The sequence below is a fragment of the Ammodytes marinus genome (assembly GCF_949987685.1).
Source record: "Ammodytes marinus genome assembly, chromosome: 1".
Lineage (NCBI taxonomy): Eukaryota > Metazoa > Chordata > Actinopteri > Uranoscopiformes > Ammodytidae > Ammodytes > Ammodytes marinus.
Genome location: NC_137230.1, coordinates 28045993 through 28067382, shown reverse-complemented (window position 1 = coordinate 28067382; position 21390 = coordinate 28045993). Strand labels below are relative to the sequence as shown.

The 21390-nt window shown below is 40.8% G+C and overlaps 1 protein-coding gene across 1 annotated transcript; it reads left to right on the top strand.

Annotated features, from left to right (window-relative positions):
- Positions 1 to 3703: 3703 nt before the first annotated feature.
- znf408 (zinc finger protein 408) lies at positions 3704 to 21390 on the top strand (the record flags this gene model as incomplete). Its single annotated transcript, XM_080028816.1, has 9 exons — positions 3704 to 3814; positions 4966 to 5254; positions 6768 to 6826; positions 8130 to 8338; positions 10417 to 11162; positions 11364 to 11573; positions 15368 to 15491; positions 17053 to 17286; positions 20711 to 21390. Exons 2-9 carry the CDS (start codon positions 4970 to 4972, stop codon positions 21388 to 21390), a joined length of 2547 nt encoding a protein of 848 aa, XP_079884942.1. The 5' UTR covers positions 3704 to 3814; positions 4966 to 4969.

Genomic DNA, 21390 nt, shown 5'->3' with positions numbered 1-21390 from the left:
TATGTCTGTGGATCCATTTGGATAGAAGAATATCTGTCAGAAGACTATCTGCACTCAGTTGGTCAAAAGGACCAGTTTGCCGGAGTTCCTTACTGTGATACAGTGTGAAAAAATAATATATACTGTATAGATAGATATAGATATAAAACATGAAGATACTTACCCCATATTTATAATTACATTGTTCCAGGATCACTTTTAGAAAATGATCTGTGCAAAAATTCACCATGACTCTCTATAGTAGGCCATATTTATGCTATGATATCAGAAAATAAATTATCCACCTGCAAAAGCTGATGTGAAAGCAACAGGGGAATAATTAAACTAAAAGTTAAATTTGGTCTGTGTAGGGTGGCATGAATCATTCAGGTCTGTTGGTTGTGTTGGGAAATTGTAGAATTCCTCTAAAGTGGTTTTATTGGACATGATATCTGATCAGAATAACTTCCCTAGACCAAGTGGAAACAAGAAAAAGACTTTAAAGGCGCTCCGAGGAACTTTTAGTTTGTGTTCATTCTTGTATCCCCTTTGGAAAAAAGCGGTAGAGTTTTACGACAGCTGTTTTTCTTGGGTGAGCCATGACAAAGGCATTAAGAAAAACTATATAAAAATAGCTTTCTTTGCACTGATGGTCTTGTTTGCTGTTAGATGTAATGTTATGATCATCAAAGGAAAAATTTGACTGTTTCAGAAATAGTCAAAGTTAAAAGTTCCTTGTTGCACCTTTAAGTATTTGATATTCAGACTATACACAGTGAAAGAGAGAACGCAAATAAATCCAACAAACATTTGACTTTTATTTATTAGCTTAAGACAGTGAAAGAGTCTCTGCTGGACTGAGCCAGTGAGTGTTACACAAGAGATATTCAGAACTTTTAAGAGACTATAGCAGCATTAGCAACCCTCAGAGCTCCATATGTAATAAGGTTTTTCGTGTTGACTGGTTTCAGTGTTTTGTTTTCTGTGTATAGTTGTCATCATTTCCACGAGGCTGTGCGGTGCATAGTGTTTGTGTGGGAGCAAGTGTCAGTATAATGAACTTGTTAATCTGTTAAATATATTTAATGTAAACTCAGAGGAATATGACATCACTGTAAGCATTACAGTGTAAACTGCCTGTTGACTTCTGACTGCTTTCATTTGTGCACTTGAATTGTTTCATTGTTGCTGTATGGGGGGAGGGGGGGGGGGGGTGAAAGCAGGTGAAAGTCTGCTGCATGACCAAAGACTGAGTATTCAAGTTTTCCAAGCTGTACATGTGTCTGCTGTAGTCCTATATATTCACTCATTTACAGGATAGCTCTGTTAGTATTGTTCCACTTGTATTATTGTCAACAAATCACTTTAATAGACCAAAACCAACACTGAATGTATCCACTACTGTGTATATATCACGGCCAGCTTTATCTTCCTTCTCTGTGCCATAGAGCTCCATTGTTGTTCAGAAATGATTACATAGAAACTACACACATGTAAATGAGCCACATTGTTGTAACGGGTGATATTCATTACCGTGAACACACAATGGAGGCAATAATGAAGAACTAAATACCAGAATCCAAAATAGCGCCCATTCACTTGAATGAAAATTGCTCGCCCAGCACAACTATTAGCCCAAATTGTTTTCCTGCTACCTAATTTGCTTCTGCGTTTTGAAGCCCCTTTCGACTTTCTTGCCAATGGGCTAATTTCGTGGAAAAGTTGAGTGGCCATACCCAGCTTTCTTAATACACCATGTAACACACACACTACAGTTTGTCTAGAATCAACATTACATAAACCATCCTGCTGAAGTCTTCACAGCAACATATTTGTTTTAATCTAACGCAGAAAATAATACAAAAACAAATGCACTATTTCCCTTCAGTTTGAGTAACGTTTGCGAGACTCTTTTTTTTTTTAATCCAATTGTTTGTGAGAAATGGGCTGACACATTGTTTGTTCTGGTCTTTTAACTGTTATTTCTTGTTGACAATAACAAACACATAGATTAACATTAGTATTACCCTTTAAATCGTATCAGTTCAATTTAAAAAATAACATAAAGGACCAAAGCAGTGGTGTTTAAATTCTACTATGGAACATCAGCACTTTCATCATGGGGCAGACAAATGTGAGGAGCAGGTGTAAGAAAAACAAATACATTGGATTAAAATTGGAGAAAACATATATTTGCCTCACATCACAAGGTCTTTTGACTTTTTATTGTTTAATGTTCAATGAAAGTAAAGTGGTGCAGAATTAACTCATGTGTTTGATTGTTATGATTCACATCAAATAATGCCAAATAAAAACACTTTGGTTGTTACCTTCTTTTAGGTTTCCGTCATGACTCTCATTTCTGTTTTTAGAGCACAACTCCCTAGATACATTGAGTTTACTAATGTAATAAACAGGCTACAGAGATCAGTCAACCCTCCATCATTCCAGGAGGGTCAACGCCCAGTATTTTCTAGGTACAGACAACAAACACGTCTTTCACCTTCCGTCTGCCTCTCAGTGAACTCAGTGTTTTTGTGGCAGCGAGGTAAATAGGATACGGCACTGACTCACAGGAATAATACAATTACGGTAAATTTCTTATTTGCCCAAATGGGTGGGTTGCACATGGCGTCAGCATTCCCTTATGACTGAATAGGGTCCTTTTAAGAATCATATGCACCCCACCCTACACACACACACACACTCCTCTCTGCCAGAGTTCTGCTCGCATCATGTTTTCCATTGGGTGCTAAGTGGAAAACAGAACATATTTGGAGCCTGAAAAAGGTTCCTAAACACCTGCTGCTGTGAGCAAATTCACAATTTCAAACTACAGCAAATAAAAAAAACAGAGGTGATATTTTGCAGGTTGAGATCTGAACCTAAAGGACCTTATAATAAAATATAATACCTATGCTATTTCAGAAAATTGTTTTACAAATAACTGAATGAAATAATGGCACTATGGAAAGCTGCTGGATATTGAAGAATATTTTAAGGATAAGGGGTAAACTTGATGAACTTGGAGTCATTAGAGAGCCAAAGTTCGTCTCCACAAAATAAACCACTTTATTACCTGCGTATCTGATCCAAACACACATATTTTGATCCATGATGATCCTTGATCTTATGAGGTAAAACGTGGTTTTATATAAGGGAAGTGGGTAACTGGTCAGCCCAAGTCGCATTTGCTTGGACACATTTATGCATATACATTTGTCCTAGGATAAGGATCCCTCCACTCTTGCTCTTTCTGATGTTCCGGACATTTTTATCTCCATTAATGGGATTTTTGAGGAGTTATTCCTTATCCTGAATGAAGGGGCAGTATATTCTCTAATGATTCTTATAATCCCCTTGTATTGACTTGACTTGCATATGATTGAAGATATACCCAAATGTACTTTCATGATGTAAAACCCATTTTGGCTAACAGGGTTAGACCTTGTGAAATCTGTGTTTAATTAAGATGTGGAAAGGATTAGCCTATTTAGACTTATTTACATTATCACCAGCGTGATGGCCTTTGGACAGAAGATATAGGCTACACTCAATCTACAATTATATATTTTGAATAATTATGATTCATATGAGGTACTGTCATGATAATAGGTAGGCCTACTCTATCATTTCCATGTTATGTCTGGCTCTGCCATTATCTATGAGTGTTTGCGGAACTAAATGCGCAACAACTCTCTTCTCGGTCGGACCATAAACAGCGGGGACTTCCGCCTGTAAGAATTGTACTCGCTGGATAACGATAGCTTTCACAGAGTTAACATCTGAATAGTGAAACTGATATTGTAATCCATAACCACCGGCAACATCCGAAGTACGTACAGAGTTATTATGATTGTTTTAAAAAAAAATTAAGTCGCAGACTTTTGCAAACCGAGGCCACTAGCTAACTCGTGCTAAGTTACGCACTGTTCCCGTTAGCTTTGTCAAACCGTATAAAGGTGTTTTAAACTTTAAATTTAGCATCGTTTTGAACTAAGTCAAAAAGAGGCTAGTTATCCACGTAAGGTTCAATAGGCGTCCTTCAGTTTAAGTGACCAAAACCGTTTAAAGGTAACGAAGCAGCGCTGCTGTGTTGACTGTTGTTGGCCAGAAATACATGTTCCCTGCGTTAAGACAGACAGGAGACAGCTTCTTAAATTGGATGAATCGGGTGGAAAGAGTAAAACAATAGTCTACCCGATTAGAACTAACTAGTGCTGGACTTTAAAAAAATACGTTTGATTAGTGAAAACCTAGTTAATTGAAACGCACTACAAAACGACTAAACCAAAAAAAAAAAAATTGTCTAATTTGACATTTTCATAATGGAAACACTTGAGTGTGTTTCAGAGTCAATGCACATCTGTAGATTTAATTGGAGATAATAGGCACTTCTACTTTTTACATCTTTGGTGAAGGAGGTTTGTGGCCGTAGGCTATGTTTCCACTGCCTCATTAAAGGACAATGGACAATACCTGTTCAGTAGTGTATGGACTTTTGTCACAGCAGATAGTTCCACATGTTGTAGCAGGAAAAAAACAAGTTCCTTTGAAGTCTCACTGTGCACTATACCAGAGCTGGTAAAATGACACCTGTCCAAATGTCTGCTGTGATAAAAGTCTATTCCTACTTTTTACAAAACTTGATACTGTACATGTTACCTCTCATAATTTAAAAACAAACAAATGAATCCACTTCATTGTGAAGATGTATCTACATAGACTAGTGAGAGTATAATAACAGCATAAAATGGAAGATTAAAAAGAAGAACAAAGTGTCTAAGGTATAAAAAAAAAAGATATTAAATTTGACATTTCATATTTAAAAATATTAAGTCAAAGTTAATTTGAAACCTTCATATTCAAGGTGAGTCTAGGCCCTCGTTGTTAATATACAATGAAGCATATACCTGTTGAAAGTAACTTCATCTGGTTAAGTGTTAGTTCTGCATTTAACCTGCTTTTTAAAACTTTTCTATACAGGTCTATGATGGCCAGTCTTGCTCCTCCTGTCCCGTCAGCTCTCGCCTCGTTTCTGGCCGCGTTGATTCCCCATGGTTTGGCCGTGGGGCCGTCGAGGCTCTGCGAGGGCCGGCTGGGGCTGTGGTGGGTCGGCCGCTCGCTGGAGGCCGGGTCCCTGCTGGGAAGGGAGGGGGAAACCGATTGGGCCTCCAGCTATCACACTGACCCAGTGAGTCACAGCCAGGACGGGGAACCTGCAATGAACCATGAGTCCAAAACAGCTCAGACCCACAGCACAGCAGCAGAGAAGGTACTTTTTTTATATACTGTATACTTCATGTCCATATTCTACTATCAAAAGGTGTGTTGGAAATTTGTTTTGTACGGGTGATGTACGGTTTTGTCTATTCAAGTTTGTCTTGAAAAGCTTGTTTTTTCAGTTCACTTCAAATCTTTATTGTTCCACGAAAAGGAAATTCCTTTTGAAATGACGCAGCAAAAAACAAATGATAAAAACACTCATACAATAAAACCATTAGACAGTTGAAGAAAGAGCTGGTACTCACCTTTTTTGTGCCTTGATTCTTTAAGTCTGAGCATTGTATGCCCGTAAACACCCCTGTGTTTCTCCACACAATGCAGATGCCACTCAGGGGGCCATTAAGTGCATGCACTTACATCTCTTAATGGTGTTTTTCTCTGCTTGCTTTGTTTGTAAGTACCTATAATTGTGCGCTTTTCAGGGAGCTGACAAGGAATGATGCATATGTTTGGGACTGAATCATGACCTCACCTGAACACTAATGCAGTACAGAAACATAGCAGCTACCAGCCAACTTCAAAGATATTGTCATATAAATTAGCATCTCAGTTTCAAACTGTAAAAATCCAATGTATTACAGTGCAGTTTCATGCTGTTGTTTTCCCTAATTAGTTTCAAAATGTCTCAACAGAGGCCTTGACAAAAAAGAGGTCTTGCAATTATGATTTCCTATCCTAAAGGCAGTAAGTTAGATATCAATGCACCAGAATAAGGTCCCCGACATGAATCCATCCTGGCTAACTGATGCAAAGACATGTCATTGTTCAGTCTTGGGATTTTTCACGAGTCACCAGCAGCAAAGTCACATATTGTAACATACTTTTGTCTCGGTTTCAGACAGATGGCGTGGGATAAATGAAAGCATCTCTGCTTAATTAAGTGTGACCCTGTTGTAACATAATGAATCAGTCCTCATCATTTCCTCTAGGCTCTCTATAGAAGAAAACATGTATCAGATGAGTAAGAGCTGCTCCACAGATGAATAGATACTGATAAATTACAAGGGCACTGCAATCAATACACATTCAAAGCACACTCTGCCTACCAGTTTATATATGTGCTAAGTGTGACTGAGTCAGACAGGGACAGTAATAATCACTATTATGAACATTCATATGAAAGAACATATTGCTCTGAGGTCGCGCAGACAGAATCTATCTATCTATCTATCTATCTATCTATCTATCTATCTATCTATCTATCTATCTATCTATCTATCTATCTATCTATCTATCTGTCTGTCTATCTATCTATCTATCTATCTGTCTGTCTGTCTATCTGTCTGTCTGTCTGTCTGTCTGTCTGTCTGTCTGTCCGTCTGTCCGTCCGTCCGTCCGTCCGTCCGTCCGTCCGTCCGTCCGTCCGTCCGTCTGTCTGTCTGTCGGTCTGTCTGTCTCTATCAATCAATCCGTTTTGCTTTCTTTCTGTGAATATGAGCCCTGATTATTTAGAAGCATCATAATATATTTTCTAATGTTAACTTCTATTTTATGTTTTGTAGGCACTGATGGAGATAACAGTAAATAAAGAAGCTTTATTACAAGGCGCCATCTGGATCAAGTAAGTCAACACATTTCTTTGAATAATGTTGAAAATCTAGGACGAAGCAAAATGATGAGTTGATAAAAAGTTAAAGGATCCCAGAAGTGATTTGGATTCATCCTTTGAATAACAGTAATACTTTTACCGAATTTCATGGCAATCGCTTTAATATTTGATGGGATATTTTAATCTGCACCACGGTAATGCACTGTGGAGCCATGCCACTAGTGTGTCTAAAAACTTGGAAACCTAATCATTTATAGATAATGAATACATTTCTTAAAGATCTTCTATTATACTACTTTTCTTGTCTTAATTTCTCATTAATGACTCCTATAGAGCAACCTGACACGAATAGCAGCACAAAAAACTATGTAGATTTTCGGGAAATGCTTCCCCTCATCTGGGGCTTTCAGCATTCTCTGTCAACACTCGGCTTTGTCCTTCTCCGTTATATCTGTCAAGGTGGGAGGGTTTGACAGTTTATCCATATGATGGCATTAGAAAACAGTCTTTATCCATGCTTCATTAAAAAGTAATTTCAAATCTTGACATTATAAATGCTTATCTCACCATTTCAAACTGACTTAATACCTTCTCCCAACCACTTCTCCTTTCTTTCCCCCCATATTTGAGATTTATGATAATTAAGGCTGTCACGTTTTGTCAGCGCTGTGATATATGTGTTCGTCTGGCTGCGTGTAGTGCCAAGACTTCTACTGCTCCAGGCTGTGTGCCGGGTCGTGCCTATTTGTTCTCTCCTAGAGAGTGTACCTGTTTGTATACGCTACCAAGACCCATAGGGGACCGTTTTTGCATTTATTGCAACTGGTAAATGGTAAATGGACTTATATATCGCTATATCTCCGTTTATCACAGACCCAAAGCGCTTTACATTGTTTTTGTACACCTTCACCCAGTCACACACACATTCATACACCGATAGCAGCAGCTACCACGCAGGGTAGGCTTAGCACTAGGGTGCTAAGCTAACTAAGCTAACTATCGGGAGCAATTCGGGGTTCAGTGTCTTTCCCAGGGACACTTCGACATGTGGCGGGGAGACGGGAGATCGAACCTCCGACCCTGCACACCAGAGGCGAACTCCCTACCCACTTCGCCACTGCCGCCCCCAAAACAAGCTGTTATGTATCCCACATTTTTATTATATGTATTAGACCTTGAGTGGATTATATGCATTATGAAGGTACTTTATAAACCTCTGCAAAGCAAGAAAAGTAAGCGTGTAATTGAGTGCAACACATTTAGATTCACTATAAAATCTGTCTCTTTGCATTCATTTGTGTTTATTTCCACACAGATTTGCCTGTCAGGTGCACAGCAGGGCGCAGCAGAACGTGGCAGTGCAGTGTGCTTGTGGAGAGGTGTGTGTGGTAGAGTGTGTGGATGCGTGTCTGCATGTGTGTCGGGACATCCAGCCAGGAACAGAGCTGCTGTTGTACACTGACACTGTGGGAAAAAGTCAGACAACAGACAAACCTGACAGATACAACTCCGCCGAACAAACAGGTAATGGCTGTAGACAAGCAATGGAGTGGTTATAGGCAGATTAGCCAAACAGGTAAATACACAGGGTTAGGGTAGTAGTTACACTAAAATCTGATTAATTAATAATTAATCAGTTAACCTGGTTGAACCCCCAGAAAGGTGATGGGATTAGGCAAATTTTGCCATATCTGGGTATCAAAATCAGTCATGTAGTTTAAATTAAAAGAAAAGAACAAGTTTTCTCATGATACAATCAAGACTGAAGAATAAAATCCCTACAATGTACGTGAGCTGAAAGATGCTTTAACAATTAGTTGAGGAAAACTGCAGTCTGGTGAAGATTCTCCTTTTACGTCCCACATAGTCATTTTAATCACTGTTTATATACAAACGTTAACTAATGCTGCTTTCATATTCTTAATCTGAACATAAGTTTTATTATTTTAGTTTGAATAAATTATCGATATCAAGAAAGTGTTGTAATAATTTTATTAGCTTCAATCTACTTCCTGTTCATTCATTGTCTCCACCTGGCGGAGCTAGAGGAACATTTAACTCCAGTGGATTGGGGAAAAAAGGTAAAATTGACCCCAGAAAACCTTATTTATTTACCATCCACTATTACAATGACAGTTAAAGTTATGGTCAAACTAGACAGCGTGTATGTACCATAGACTGTATATGAAAAAGGTATATAAACAGAAAAGTCTGATGAATGGGCGTAAAGTTCCCTGATCAGCTCAATGATCAGGGATCCACGACATAATTATTCATTGTTAGTTTCAGCTGAGAGCTTTGTGAACAAAAACCTCTCTAGTCAGCTGAAATACATTGAGAATGAGGATGAAAACGGCTGGAGAATAATTAGAGGATGAATCATTTCTGGCAAACACACAATACATCAGATGAATGAAAACACCAAGCAAGAAAACAAAATAATTAAAGCACATTCGTTATAGAGGAAGAATATGCTCTCTCCAGCTCTTGTGATCATTTATTATTCCTGCTTGGTGGAGTATTTATGCGCTGTGATTGATGGGACATGAAGGAGGACCTTCATGCAGAAAATACCCGCCAGCAACAGACTGTAGCTGCACTGTGGATATCTTATTAAACTCTTGCCTTTCGTTGAGTGCTGATTTAAACTGATTGACCCTATGAATCCTAAACACATCACCAAAACAATTATGATTAAATAGATGTAAAGATAAAAGGCAATTGATCCCTGCAGGGACATTAGATTGTTGTGGTAGCAGATATTCATTAGATCCAGAGGGAGAAAAGAAAGCTCTCACATGAGCAAGAAATACTATTTAATAACATGTTGATCAAATTAACATAAAATTAATCAAAACAATAAAAAAGTAAGCAATTAAGCAATTATTAAATAGAATATTAACAAGTGGAAATGCTACCCGAGGAAAAACAGATGTAATCAGATGTTAGACTTGCTTGGAAAACTGTACATACATTTAAAGCTAATTAAATATTAATTATATATATATATCTATACTATGTATCTACATATACTGTATATTTTCTAATTGCTTTGCAGATTTACATTTAAAAAACAGTTATGTGCTTGGAAATCCAGAACATTGTTTAACAGTACAACTAGCTAGTTACAATAACAGCTTAAAGTCTACAATGCTGCTGTGCTTCCACAGTAATGCATCAGTAATTGTATTGAATGTTCATTATTATATTATAACGCTGACAGGGGCTATTCTGCATAATAATTCTACTTTGGGTACTTTATGAACATTTGCTGCTCATACTTCCCTTAATTGTACTTGACAATTTCTGAATTTCAAGATCAAAAAGAATCAAGAAAAAAAGAGAGAAGATTGACTGATTTTTTACTTTTTGATATGAAACTGCAACTATTGACTGATGATGTTTTAATCTTTTGACAATTTTTGATGAACCCTTTAATCGTTTTTTTTATTAAATACTGAAAAATGCCAAACACAAACCCTTATTGCTTGTTTTGCCAATAAAACAAATGTATAAACATCCTGACATGTGAGAGACTGGAAGCAGATACAATATCTATAAATCAACTAACCATTTTGCACTGTAACCTTTTTGTTGGACAGATAACAAGGTGGAACAAGAGGAATCCCTAGAGACTTCAGCTATGAACATATTCATCATTCAAGAGAAGGTAGAGGAGCCCGGGGAGAAACAGGAGAAAGCACAGGATGAAGAGGAGGATGAATGGAACAAAAAAGCACGCAGATGCATCAAGAGGAGTCATCAGAACACACACACCAGGAAGAGGAGAGCTCAGAAACTCCTGGACAGTCACACAGACACAACCGCACACACAAACGTTATTAATGTCACAGCAGCAGGTGGACACACGGACCGTACAGCTAGTGGCCCCGCTGCTGTGGACACACAGTCCCACTGTCAATCCCCAGACAGACAGACAGAGTTCCTTGGCCCCTCTGCAGCTTCTCCCGTCCGCTGCAGCTCCCGCCTGGCAGCTAAACCACGACGTGTTCACTGTCTGACCGGCCGGGTGAAGCAGCCCCCTGCCAGCCCCGACCCGCCCATACAGAGAGTGGGAGAGAGCAGCTCCTCTGCTGAGGGGACCACCCGGTCCACTACAGAGAAAACAGTCTTCATTAAGACACTAAGGCCTGGCGCTGAGGCTACCACAGCCCTGTGTCATCCAGAGATCAGAGAGAGGCGCTACAGGTGTTCCAGCTGTGGCAAAAAGTTCTTCCAGATCGGCCACTTAAAGAAACACCAGTTCAGTCACACGGACAAGAAACCCTTCAGCTGTCAAGAGTGTGGGAAAAGCTACACGTCCGCAGAGAGTTTCAGAGCCCATCAAGTAAGTCATGTGGTTGGATGATTGAGAAGAAAAACTAAGCCTATGGTTTTTAACATTGGGTGTGTGGTAGGGGGAGTTTTCCCTTCACTGACTGCTCCCTTACTCATCGTGCAGAGTAGCAATTGACTCATCCCCATGAATAGAAAACATAGCAGTGGTAATAGTACATTCTGTTTCAAATAATAGTGGCGTTATTTCTAGATGAGTCATCGCGGGGAGCGTCCGTTCTCTTGTCCCCACTGTGAGAAGACCTATGGCCTGAAGAGGGACTTGAAGGAGCACATGGTGCTGCATACCGGAGAGAAACCTTTCGTCTGCGAACACTGTGGCAAGGCATTCGCTCGCCGGCCCTCCCTACGCATCCACCGCCTCCTTCACTGCAGCAGAATGATTTACACGCAGTCTCCGAAGGTAGCTACGTGTTTTTTACTTACTGTTAAAGTTTGCCTTTGGAGTTTAAGACCTCTAGTAGCTAGGGCTGAACAAAGCTCGCTTAAATGTGAATCATGATTTTTCTCCTCTGGAATTTATATCAGGATTCTATAATAAAGTTCTTGTTTTTATCAACAAAAATATTTACTGACACTTAAACACCCTAAAAACATAGAATGTAAAGTAACAGCTTTAGAATACACAATATAAATAAATAAAACCTAGCACACCCAGTCCATTTGGACAACCATCCACTGTATATTAAGCTTCTTGGTTAAAAACCATAGATAGTATATAACATGGATATAGCATCCGGGCTGACCTCAGTTATCTCAACTGCATCCAATGGTCCTGGCCTATGCGCGCTGCCATCTTGTCAGATTTTTACTCCACCTTATTTCCTCTTACTGAAAAAGGGCATTGATATGACGTTGGCAGGACGGAGATACACCCATTTTAAAATCCAATAGAATACAAAATAGCGTGTTCCAAAAAAATCCCCCCCACCCCCCTCAGTGTTGTCATGGAGATAGGACCTAAACATACAGACTAGAATGTTTTTTTAGACCAGGCCTTAAAGGGGTAGTTCAGGATTTTAGACATAGGGCCTTATTCCCAAGTTAGCCTTGGTGTTCTTTATCAGTGGAGACAGTTTTCAACACATTTAATTCAGTCCTTCTAGTTGCAGAGTGCGCTCGTGCTAAGCTAGCGCACGGCATCGGGGGGATACCTAGCCTGCTACTAATGCCTCGTTTCCACCGAGTAGAGCGGGTCGGATCGGAGCGGTTCGGTCCGGGTAGTTTGGCTTTTCATTTGCCAAAAGTTGGGTAGGGTACGGTTTAAGCGCACCTAACCGCTCTGAGCCGCTCCCGATCTCAGTACTCCTCCGTAGGGGTACTAGCCGCCTGAAAGCGGACCGAAACGGCGGAGCCGTCATTTGATTGGTCGAAATAATAATTTCCGCCATGTGTAGTCATCTCGGCAAGAGTGAAGAGAGTCTTGTGTATTGGCGAAAATGTGAGCACAGCAATGTTTATTGTGTAGTGTTTTTCCTCGTCAATAAATTAATCAGTTGGTTACACTGTGTCCCACTAGTCACGTAGCTGCTGCAGCCTCTATCAGTTGCAACTTGCACCGAGCCGTCTCTGTGTGTTTTCGCCATAGATAGCCTAGTAGGCTAGTAGGCTATACACGCTCACAACAACACGGGGGGAATAAATAAAGAAACGGCTGGTTTGACCAAGCAAAAACGAGAGATCGCTGGCTTGTGAGCGCGGCACTGTTTATTGTGTGGTGTTTTTCCTCGTCATTAAATGAATCAGTTGGCTACACTGTGTCCCACTGCTACGATGTCACGTAGCTGCCGCAGCCAGCGCTGTTCTCTCACTGTCTCTATCAGTTGCAACTTGCACCGAGCCGTCTCTGTGCTCACAACAACACGGGGGGAATAAATAAAGAAGCGGCTGGTTTGACCAAGCAAAAACGAGAGACCGCTGGCTTGACCACATTTGTTCCACAGCCCGATAGTTTAACCCACATTCTGGCGGCGGCTATCGCAGTCCAGCCTAAACCCCGCCCCACCAGTAAGGGTAGGGTCCGCGGTGGAAACAACACGAGATTCTTAAAAGTGAGCTGTCCCGCTCTGAGCCGCTCTGATCCGACCCGCTCTACTCGGTGGAAACGAGGCATAAAACAGTCTTACCCACTCCACAGTACACCCGAGGCCAATCAATTATAACACCAGACTATCGATGTAAATGTCTGTGTTGATAGAATAATTTTAGAAATAAAACCAACCTCGCATATTGCATTTTGAGGGACTTTATTCCTTGTAGGCTGCGGCAGCGGCGGACTAATACCTAGGTTACAGGCTCTATAATAGTTTGTTTACCTGCTGCTGTCTTACAGACGCAGAGTACAGTGCACAAAGGAGTTGTATTAGCCTATGCAATAAACAAGATATGGCCACGTTTGGAGGACTTAGCAATGCGTCTGCTTTTGAAGACGATTATGAGGAATTTGTTGTATCCAACGAACCGTACCTGTACGAGCCGGAATACACTGATGAAGAATTGAGAGGGATGCTCAAAGGGCAGAAAGAGAAAGAGCGTCTGTAGAGACAGCCCCCGCTGGAGCTGCAGCAGAGAACCGGGACAGAATGACGGTAGACTGGTGGCAGTGCAGTTTCAGTTTCTGTCCCACGCTGCTCTGTTTACTTTCTGCTGTAGTGATTCGGTTACACAGCAAAGTAAAAGTCCGCTGCTGCTAAGAAAGTAGTCCCTCAAAATGCGATAATTCATGCGATGCGAGGTTGGTTTTATTTCTAAAATTATTCTATCAACAAAGACATTTACATCGATAGTCTGGCGTTATAATTGATTGGCCTCGGGTGTACTGTGGAGTGGGTAAGACTGTTTTAGTAGCAGGCTAGGTATCCCCCCGATGCCGTGCGCTAGCTTAGCACGAGCGCACTCTGCAACTAGAAGGACTGAATTAAATGTGTTGAAAACTGTCTCCACTGATAAAGAACACCAAGGCTAACTTGGGAATAAGGCCCTATGTCTAAAATCCTGAACTACCCCTTTAAATAGGTTTAATAATGCTGTGAAAACGGCCTATTTAACTTGGGAGTCAATGAGAAATTGCTCCGTTTTGGTACCACCTCATAGTGGCCACTCGGTGAACTGCATTTTCTGTCTGCATTTTAGAACTCGCTGTGGTTTTTTGCTTGTTAAAAACACAAGTCTAGAGTAACAACTTCTATTGAGTTGTTTATGTGAATGATACATTCATTGCTTGTTTTGTTTTACATTGTGTAACTAATAGTCATTTATGTAGCAGCTGGAATTGTTCCCAAACAAAAAAGTGAACATTCAGTGTGACCTCAATGCAAAGGGGATATGAGTGAGAATTGTCATTATTTAGAAATCAGATCATCGCATAGATATATGAATACATTTTTTTTACGATCAATTGTGCTGCCCTACAAGTAGCTTTGTGCAGCTTTTTCATTCTTTGCACTGTTCCACTAAACTACAGGTGTTGGTAACATGTCAAGCTTCGCAGCAAGTTGCTAATAAACGAAAGGAGAAGAATAATGAAGCAAAAGGAGCACATACATAATGCTGGGTTTAGTAAACTCAACCAGTAAGCTTTTACATGTTTTTTTTTACGAGGGTGGAAATTACATTCGAAGCATAACTCCACAGGCTCCGCTTAAGTGATTGCTCTCTCGTCTGTGTTGACCTTTTCAAATGATTGCTGTTTTAATGGGGATGACAGTGGGCGGTTTAATAGGTTCATTTTTCACTCCCAGTACACTGTATTTCCTCTGAAATGTGCATCACCAAGGAGGAATATTTATGAATTGCTGCTGCTGCTTGACCTTCCACTCAGCTTCTTCAGACTTTAAAAAAAAAGCTTCTCCACACCGCTCACATTTGAATTTGCATTCTGGTCTAGTTTTTTCTCCTCCAAAAGAAGATAAAAAGGTGCTATGATATTTCTGAAACAGTCTAATTGTTCCTCTGATGTTCATAAATTAAATGTGAAAAGCAAACGAGACCATCAGTGCAAAGAATGCTATTTTTATATAGTTTTTCTTAACGCCTTTGTCCAGGTAGGCTCAACAAGGTACAACAGCTGGCATAGTATAAACACTACCACATTTGTCCAAAGGGGGTGCAACAATGAACGCAAACTGAAAGTTCCTTTAGGTATTTAAGGAGATGGGGGGGGGACATGCTGTGTTTGATTTTGGTCTGGTCTCTCAGGTGCAGTGTACTGTTTGTCCCAAGCTGCTAGCCAACGCCGGCTCCCTGAGGAATCACATGAAGCAGCACACGGGGGAGAAACCTAACATCTGTCAGCACTGCGGGAAGTGCTTCAGTCAGAAAGGTAACGTCAGAGGCCCAAGTCTGATCCTGGAGCTGCAACCAACCGAGCACACCTGATCACAACAGTCAGGTGCGCTCGGTTTTAACATTCTGCTGTGGCCAAATGTTGTTAAATAGTGGCAAGTCGCACTGACCTCCTGACCTGACCAATCTTGCAGCTGTGGGATGTAAATTAGTGATGGTAAAATGAATGAATGAATTAACAATGCTCAACTTGTCAAAATGTAATCTCGATATATTTCAAACTAAATATGATAATGATGATTAGATTCTAAACGTATCTGCTCCAGAAATATGATGTTAAACACATCAAATAAAAAACATATTAATTTGAGTTTGTTAAACGTTAGAAATTGAACAGCTGGTTATTATCAAACTAACTACAGCCTGCAATGTCTGGCCTGCAGTGCAGTTCACCACTTGACTGAGACTTACTAAGCTGTTTGCCTCGACTTGTGCTATATTTCAAAACGTTTATTTCTTCTGATGTTTTCTGAGTGTAGGCGCAAAGCTGAGAACACTTTCTTGACACTGGGGAGTGGGAACACATATTAATAAATATGTGAAATATTAAATAATAAAGTCTAATGTGTAGCTTTGATTTTTGCTTCAGTAGTTTAGTGCTTATGTTTCTTTTTTACTAAAAAGGAGACTATCTGTAGCTTTTGATGCCCAAAAAAACAAACAGATTTCCTCATGAGAATTAAAACAAATTTGTGCTCAGTTCAATGATGATGATCATCCGCCATGGATGTTAGCAAAAACTCCAAATAAGAATTCCTGTGCAACCGACATTATTAGTGCTTGTAGCCACTTTGTTACATGCTCTCGCATTTCATGATTACTCCAAAAAATTTGGGAAAAAACATGTTTATGTTCTTGCCTGCCATGTGTAACGTGATATAAATTTCTTCTCTATGCTTGCAGAGAGATTGTTCAAGGGCATGTTGAGTATTAGATTTTGAAACTTTGAAGAACTCTTTAGCATTTTTATTTTTTGGGGGGGAATCAAATGAAATGCAAATTTATGACCACTAACATTTCTGATGCTGGACCAGCTGCTCATTCATAGCTCCAATGTCTAATCTAACTTCTCACAAAGCACAATCATCTAAATAGGACAGGAGTTAAATTGAAAGAGCTAGCTGTTTTTCTTTTGCTCTCTAAGGTAATTACGTCCCAGAGCCAATTCCTTACCAAACACACAAAGGTGAAATTGATATTGATCCTCTCATCTGACCTTCAGTTGGAAAGTAAACATGTTTCCAAAAAAAGTATTCCTTTCATTTTGAAATCTTGTTTTGATCACATTGTTGAGTTAAGCTGACTTGATTATTCTCGACAAGAGACTGTTACATGCTTGAGATAAGACTTGAGAGGATGTCTCCGACTGTGATCCTTAATTTCCTCCAATTTATTTTGTAATTTGTCAAACTGACAACATAAATTTTGGGAGAGAAGATAGTCTTCACGCATTATTGGACAAATGCATATTTCTCTGTGTCCTGCTCCCACAGTGTAATCTATAGTCCTGTCCAACTGTCTGTCTGTCCGTCCCTCAGGGAACCTTGAGGGCCATCTCAGAATTCACAGCGGAGAGAAGCCGTATCCTTGCACTGAGTGTGACCAGAGTTTCTCCCAGAAACCAGAACTGCGTCGGCACATGTTTTCCCACACCGGGGGAGGGTTCCTCTGTAGCTACTGTGGAAAATCACTGAGAGACCCACACAGCCTCAAGTCCCACGAGAGACTGCACACTGGAGAAAGGCCCCACCGCTGCCCAGCCTGTGGAAAAGGTTAGATGAAGGCTAACATTCAATAACACAATAATTTACCTACTGTTGATTTGTGCAGTGTTTTCTATGCTATATATTATGCTGTAGTCGTGTATCACATTGTCAGTCGATCCTGTCGCACGCGTTTGTAATAACACTAGAGGTAGCGTAAATCAAAATAGATGCAGCCGAACTGAATCTTTTTTTATTCACAAATTCTTCTAGCCTGGCATTCCCAGACCTGCCACTAGGCGCTGGCAAATTAAATTTGCTGCACCTGTTGGTCAATAGAGCTGTTAAGCGGAAGTCCCTTACTTCCGGGACATGGGACCTCTCGGCTCGAAAAATTACAACGGTAGTCAATGGAAAGAAATGTATTATTTTCTGGTCCCAGTCATGAAATGCCTTCGATTACACATATGTTTTGTATGGATTTAGATGGTATTTTTTCGTGCAAAGAATGGAACAATTTAGCGAGTAGAAGCTGGATACGGTCAGGTTTTGTGCAGAGCGCTTTTGTGGACTACAGCTCTTCGCTGCTCTTGACGCTTATGATATACGTCACCACCACTAGCACCCGTTTAGCTCCGAAACATGGCTCATAATGCACTTTACTGCCTTCTTTCAAGGACAAGACAAAAGTCTTCAGCGTGGCGAAAACCACTACAAAAGTGGACATGTGGAGAGTTTCACTTTCTCGAGTGGGGAGATTGTCGGCGTCACAGAGGCGACAAGACGTGTAGTTTTTCTCGTTACATTTTTTCAAAAGCCGTCAGACGAATAATCATACAACATACCGTCAAACTCTTCACATGAAACATTATCATTTAGACCCATACAAAACATATATGTAATCCAGGGCATTTAATGACTGGGACCAGAAAATAGTAGATTACTTTCCATAGACTCCCATTCATTTTTTTTCAGCCGATAGGTCCCATGCCCCGTAATTCCGCCACTTCCGCTTAACAGCTCTATTGAAGCTTTTTCAGAAAGTCCAAAAATTCCAGACTCAAGTTTCAATTGGTTCTATCTAATATGGGCGCGCCAGAGCCCTTTGTATGGTGCTCTGGGGCGGACGTAACCGGATGACGACAGTGATGTGCATGCGACGTCAAAGCCGTGATAGTAAACATCAGAGATGGCTGCGGATATGTTGTGTGAGTTTGAGACTGCTTTGGCCTCGACCCTTTACGATTTGGAAGACGGCACTCAAATCTTTCATTAGCAAGTAAGTGGAATGTTCTGTTTTGCCGACCGACCATGGCAAACGTTTAATTTAACAGTTTAACAGCTGTTCGCTAAACGAATGGGGCTTAATACGTCACCTTGTGCATCGCTCTGATTGGTTGTAGTGCTATCCAACTGCGTGCAGTGGCATTTGAAATGCACAAGTAGGAGCCGAGTTGAGTTGGAAATTACTATTGATCGTGGCCAGACCCTCTATCGTTCAAGATATCAGGGTCTGGATTTCCAGGCTAACATTCTTCTTCTTCCAAATTAAAACCTGCCGCCTACATCACCCACAATGCATCTCAGCAATGGACAATTTCAGTCAAAGATTCAGGTGTGTTATGCTAGTTTTGGCTAATGGGGGCCGCATGGGCTGGGTGAACTCACTTATTCCTAACTCCACATCCACAGATTATTTTCATTTTCAAACTTGTAGTCTTCAGATCAATACCGATTTCATTACATTTTACACAGCTCCCTCTGGAGCCACAAACGGCTTCATACAACTTCTACCAACCATGTATTAACGTATAACTCCCTAAGGACTGTAATCAGTTCCCATTTAATTTCAGAATGGCCGACTCATCTATAATTTTTATTTCTATTTAATTATTGTTTGTGACATTCTGCATAACATCATTAACGGTTTTTATTTGTAATATTTTAACAGTTGTTATAGTTATGTTCACAAAATGCTCCCACTGCAGAAATATGACTCTGTCAAAGAATTAGATTGAGAGTTGGATTAGATTTTATTTTCAGAGTGAAAAGCAAAGTGCAGCTGCTGAAAATTTAGTCTGTGAAAAAGCTATTCGGGGGCATGAAGCACGCTCTGGCCAATTCCCCTACAACCAACCTCGTTACTTTCACTCAGTGGGCTGCAGATGTTTTCCCCTGCATGCATAATTGGAAATAACAAATTGTTGATTATGAGGTCTCCACATACACTTTTTATGAAAAGTTATTAAACATGTGTGCTGAGTAAACTGGTTGCATTATTGATGAACTCAAATTTATAATAACAAGCTTACAAGTGCCATTGTGTCCCTCGTGGCTGACTAACAGGCACATATGGCATATTTTTTATAGAATGTGTTGACAGGGGTGAATATTGATATTTTTAAACTTAAATTATTCACAGTTATTGGCGAGGCAAGTTTATTTATTCGGCACACGTCATGCACTGAGGCAGTTTCCAAGTGTTTTACTTACAATTGAGCTAAAAGCACAAGTTGGATTTTATTTTCTTATTTCTAAAATTCCAGAAAAAGTCTCAAAACAAACTGTGTGTCACAGACTGATGCATCGTTTTTCTCTGAGCCATAGAGCTCCATTAAAAACACATCAATAAGACACACTTACACTGGTTGACATGTTCCTTAGTCACCATGAACACATACACTGTAGATTATTTTGACTCAGTCCCACATACATACTGTATATAGCCTGCTGCCACAATTACTTACTAGAGAACAAAAACTAAACGAAGCTGCTGTTTAGGACATCACTGGGAAAGTAATATGACACTATATTTGTGATGCATTTTTAAAGATTTATACAGTATGTTAGGTAGACACCAAGCCCCAACCACAGCGAGTTCTACCAGCATCCAATGCAGAAAAGACAAACATTGCAGTTCACCGAGTGGCCACTAAGGGCGCGGCCTCTTGAGTGAAAGCTAACCGTCGGTTGGCCCTCACTTCGACTCGGAGGTATACGTCAGCTAGATAGACATATCTTCCTCCCACCACCGTCACATTAATGCCCCTTCTCGGTAAGAGGAAATGAGGCAGAGTAAAAATCTGACAAGATGGCGACGCACATAGGCCAGGACGATTGGATGCAGTTGGAATAACTGAGGTCAGCCCGGATGCTACATCCATTTTATATACTATCTATGGTAGACACCCATGGACTGAAGCACACATTGTTGATTTGGGTCTTTTGAGGATGCCAAATCGAAAAATGTACCAGCCTTATCCTTTATATTTAAAACAAATTAAAACATTAACATACGAGATGTGGATAAACAATTCTAAAAACCTTCTGTTATTAAGTTAGAATCACTTTTTTTTTAAACAGTCTTGTTTTTTTCTAATTTGTCATTTGGGCAGTGAGTTGTCTCCATCTGTTAATTGATGACAGATATGCAGAATACTGTTTAAAGGGGTATTGTGGTTCAGATTATGTATTTTTTATCTCCATACCTCAGGCTACACCCTGGCCACCAAGCTGAGGAGACACATCAAATCATCTCACATGACGGAGAAGCCGTACAGCTGCCACTGTGGCGCTGCCTACACCGTGAGACAGAGTCTGCTGAGGCACCAAGCCCAGCACAGGACAAGAGCTGAGGAGGAGGAGGAGGAGGAGGAGGAGAAGGAGGGACAAGGAGAGGAGACCGACAGCAGCAAGAAAGAGGTTGGGAGAGATTTCACGCCTTTAGGATCCAGTCACCAGAGGCCCATCAGAGGCCGTCCCAAGAAGAATTCACTCCCTCAGGGCGAAGAAGAGAAGGTGGCAAGTCGAGTGAAGCGGAATAGGGGGCGAAGGAAACGGCAGGGAAAGGAGGTGATGCAGGTAGGGAGAAAAGCTGAAGAGAAGCGGACCTCTAGAGTGGAGATGGGAGGAGACGTGGAGGCCTCAGGTGACATCCAACATGCCGTTGTCTATGTCCACACAGACGGCCTGGCCCCGCCCGGTTCTGCCCCTGTTCTCCTCACCACGGAGGGCTCGGGGCAGGAGCTGGTGGAGGTGGTGATATCGGAGGGCTCAGAGCAGTGCATTGTGGTCCACGATGGGCAGCAGACAGTAGGAGAGCTGCTGATCTTACAGGAGGAGGGGGGCGGACTCTGCTCCGTGGCCCAGACAGTCGAGATTAACACAATGTAG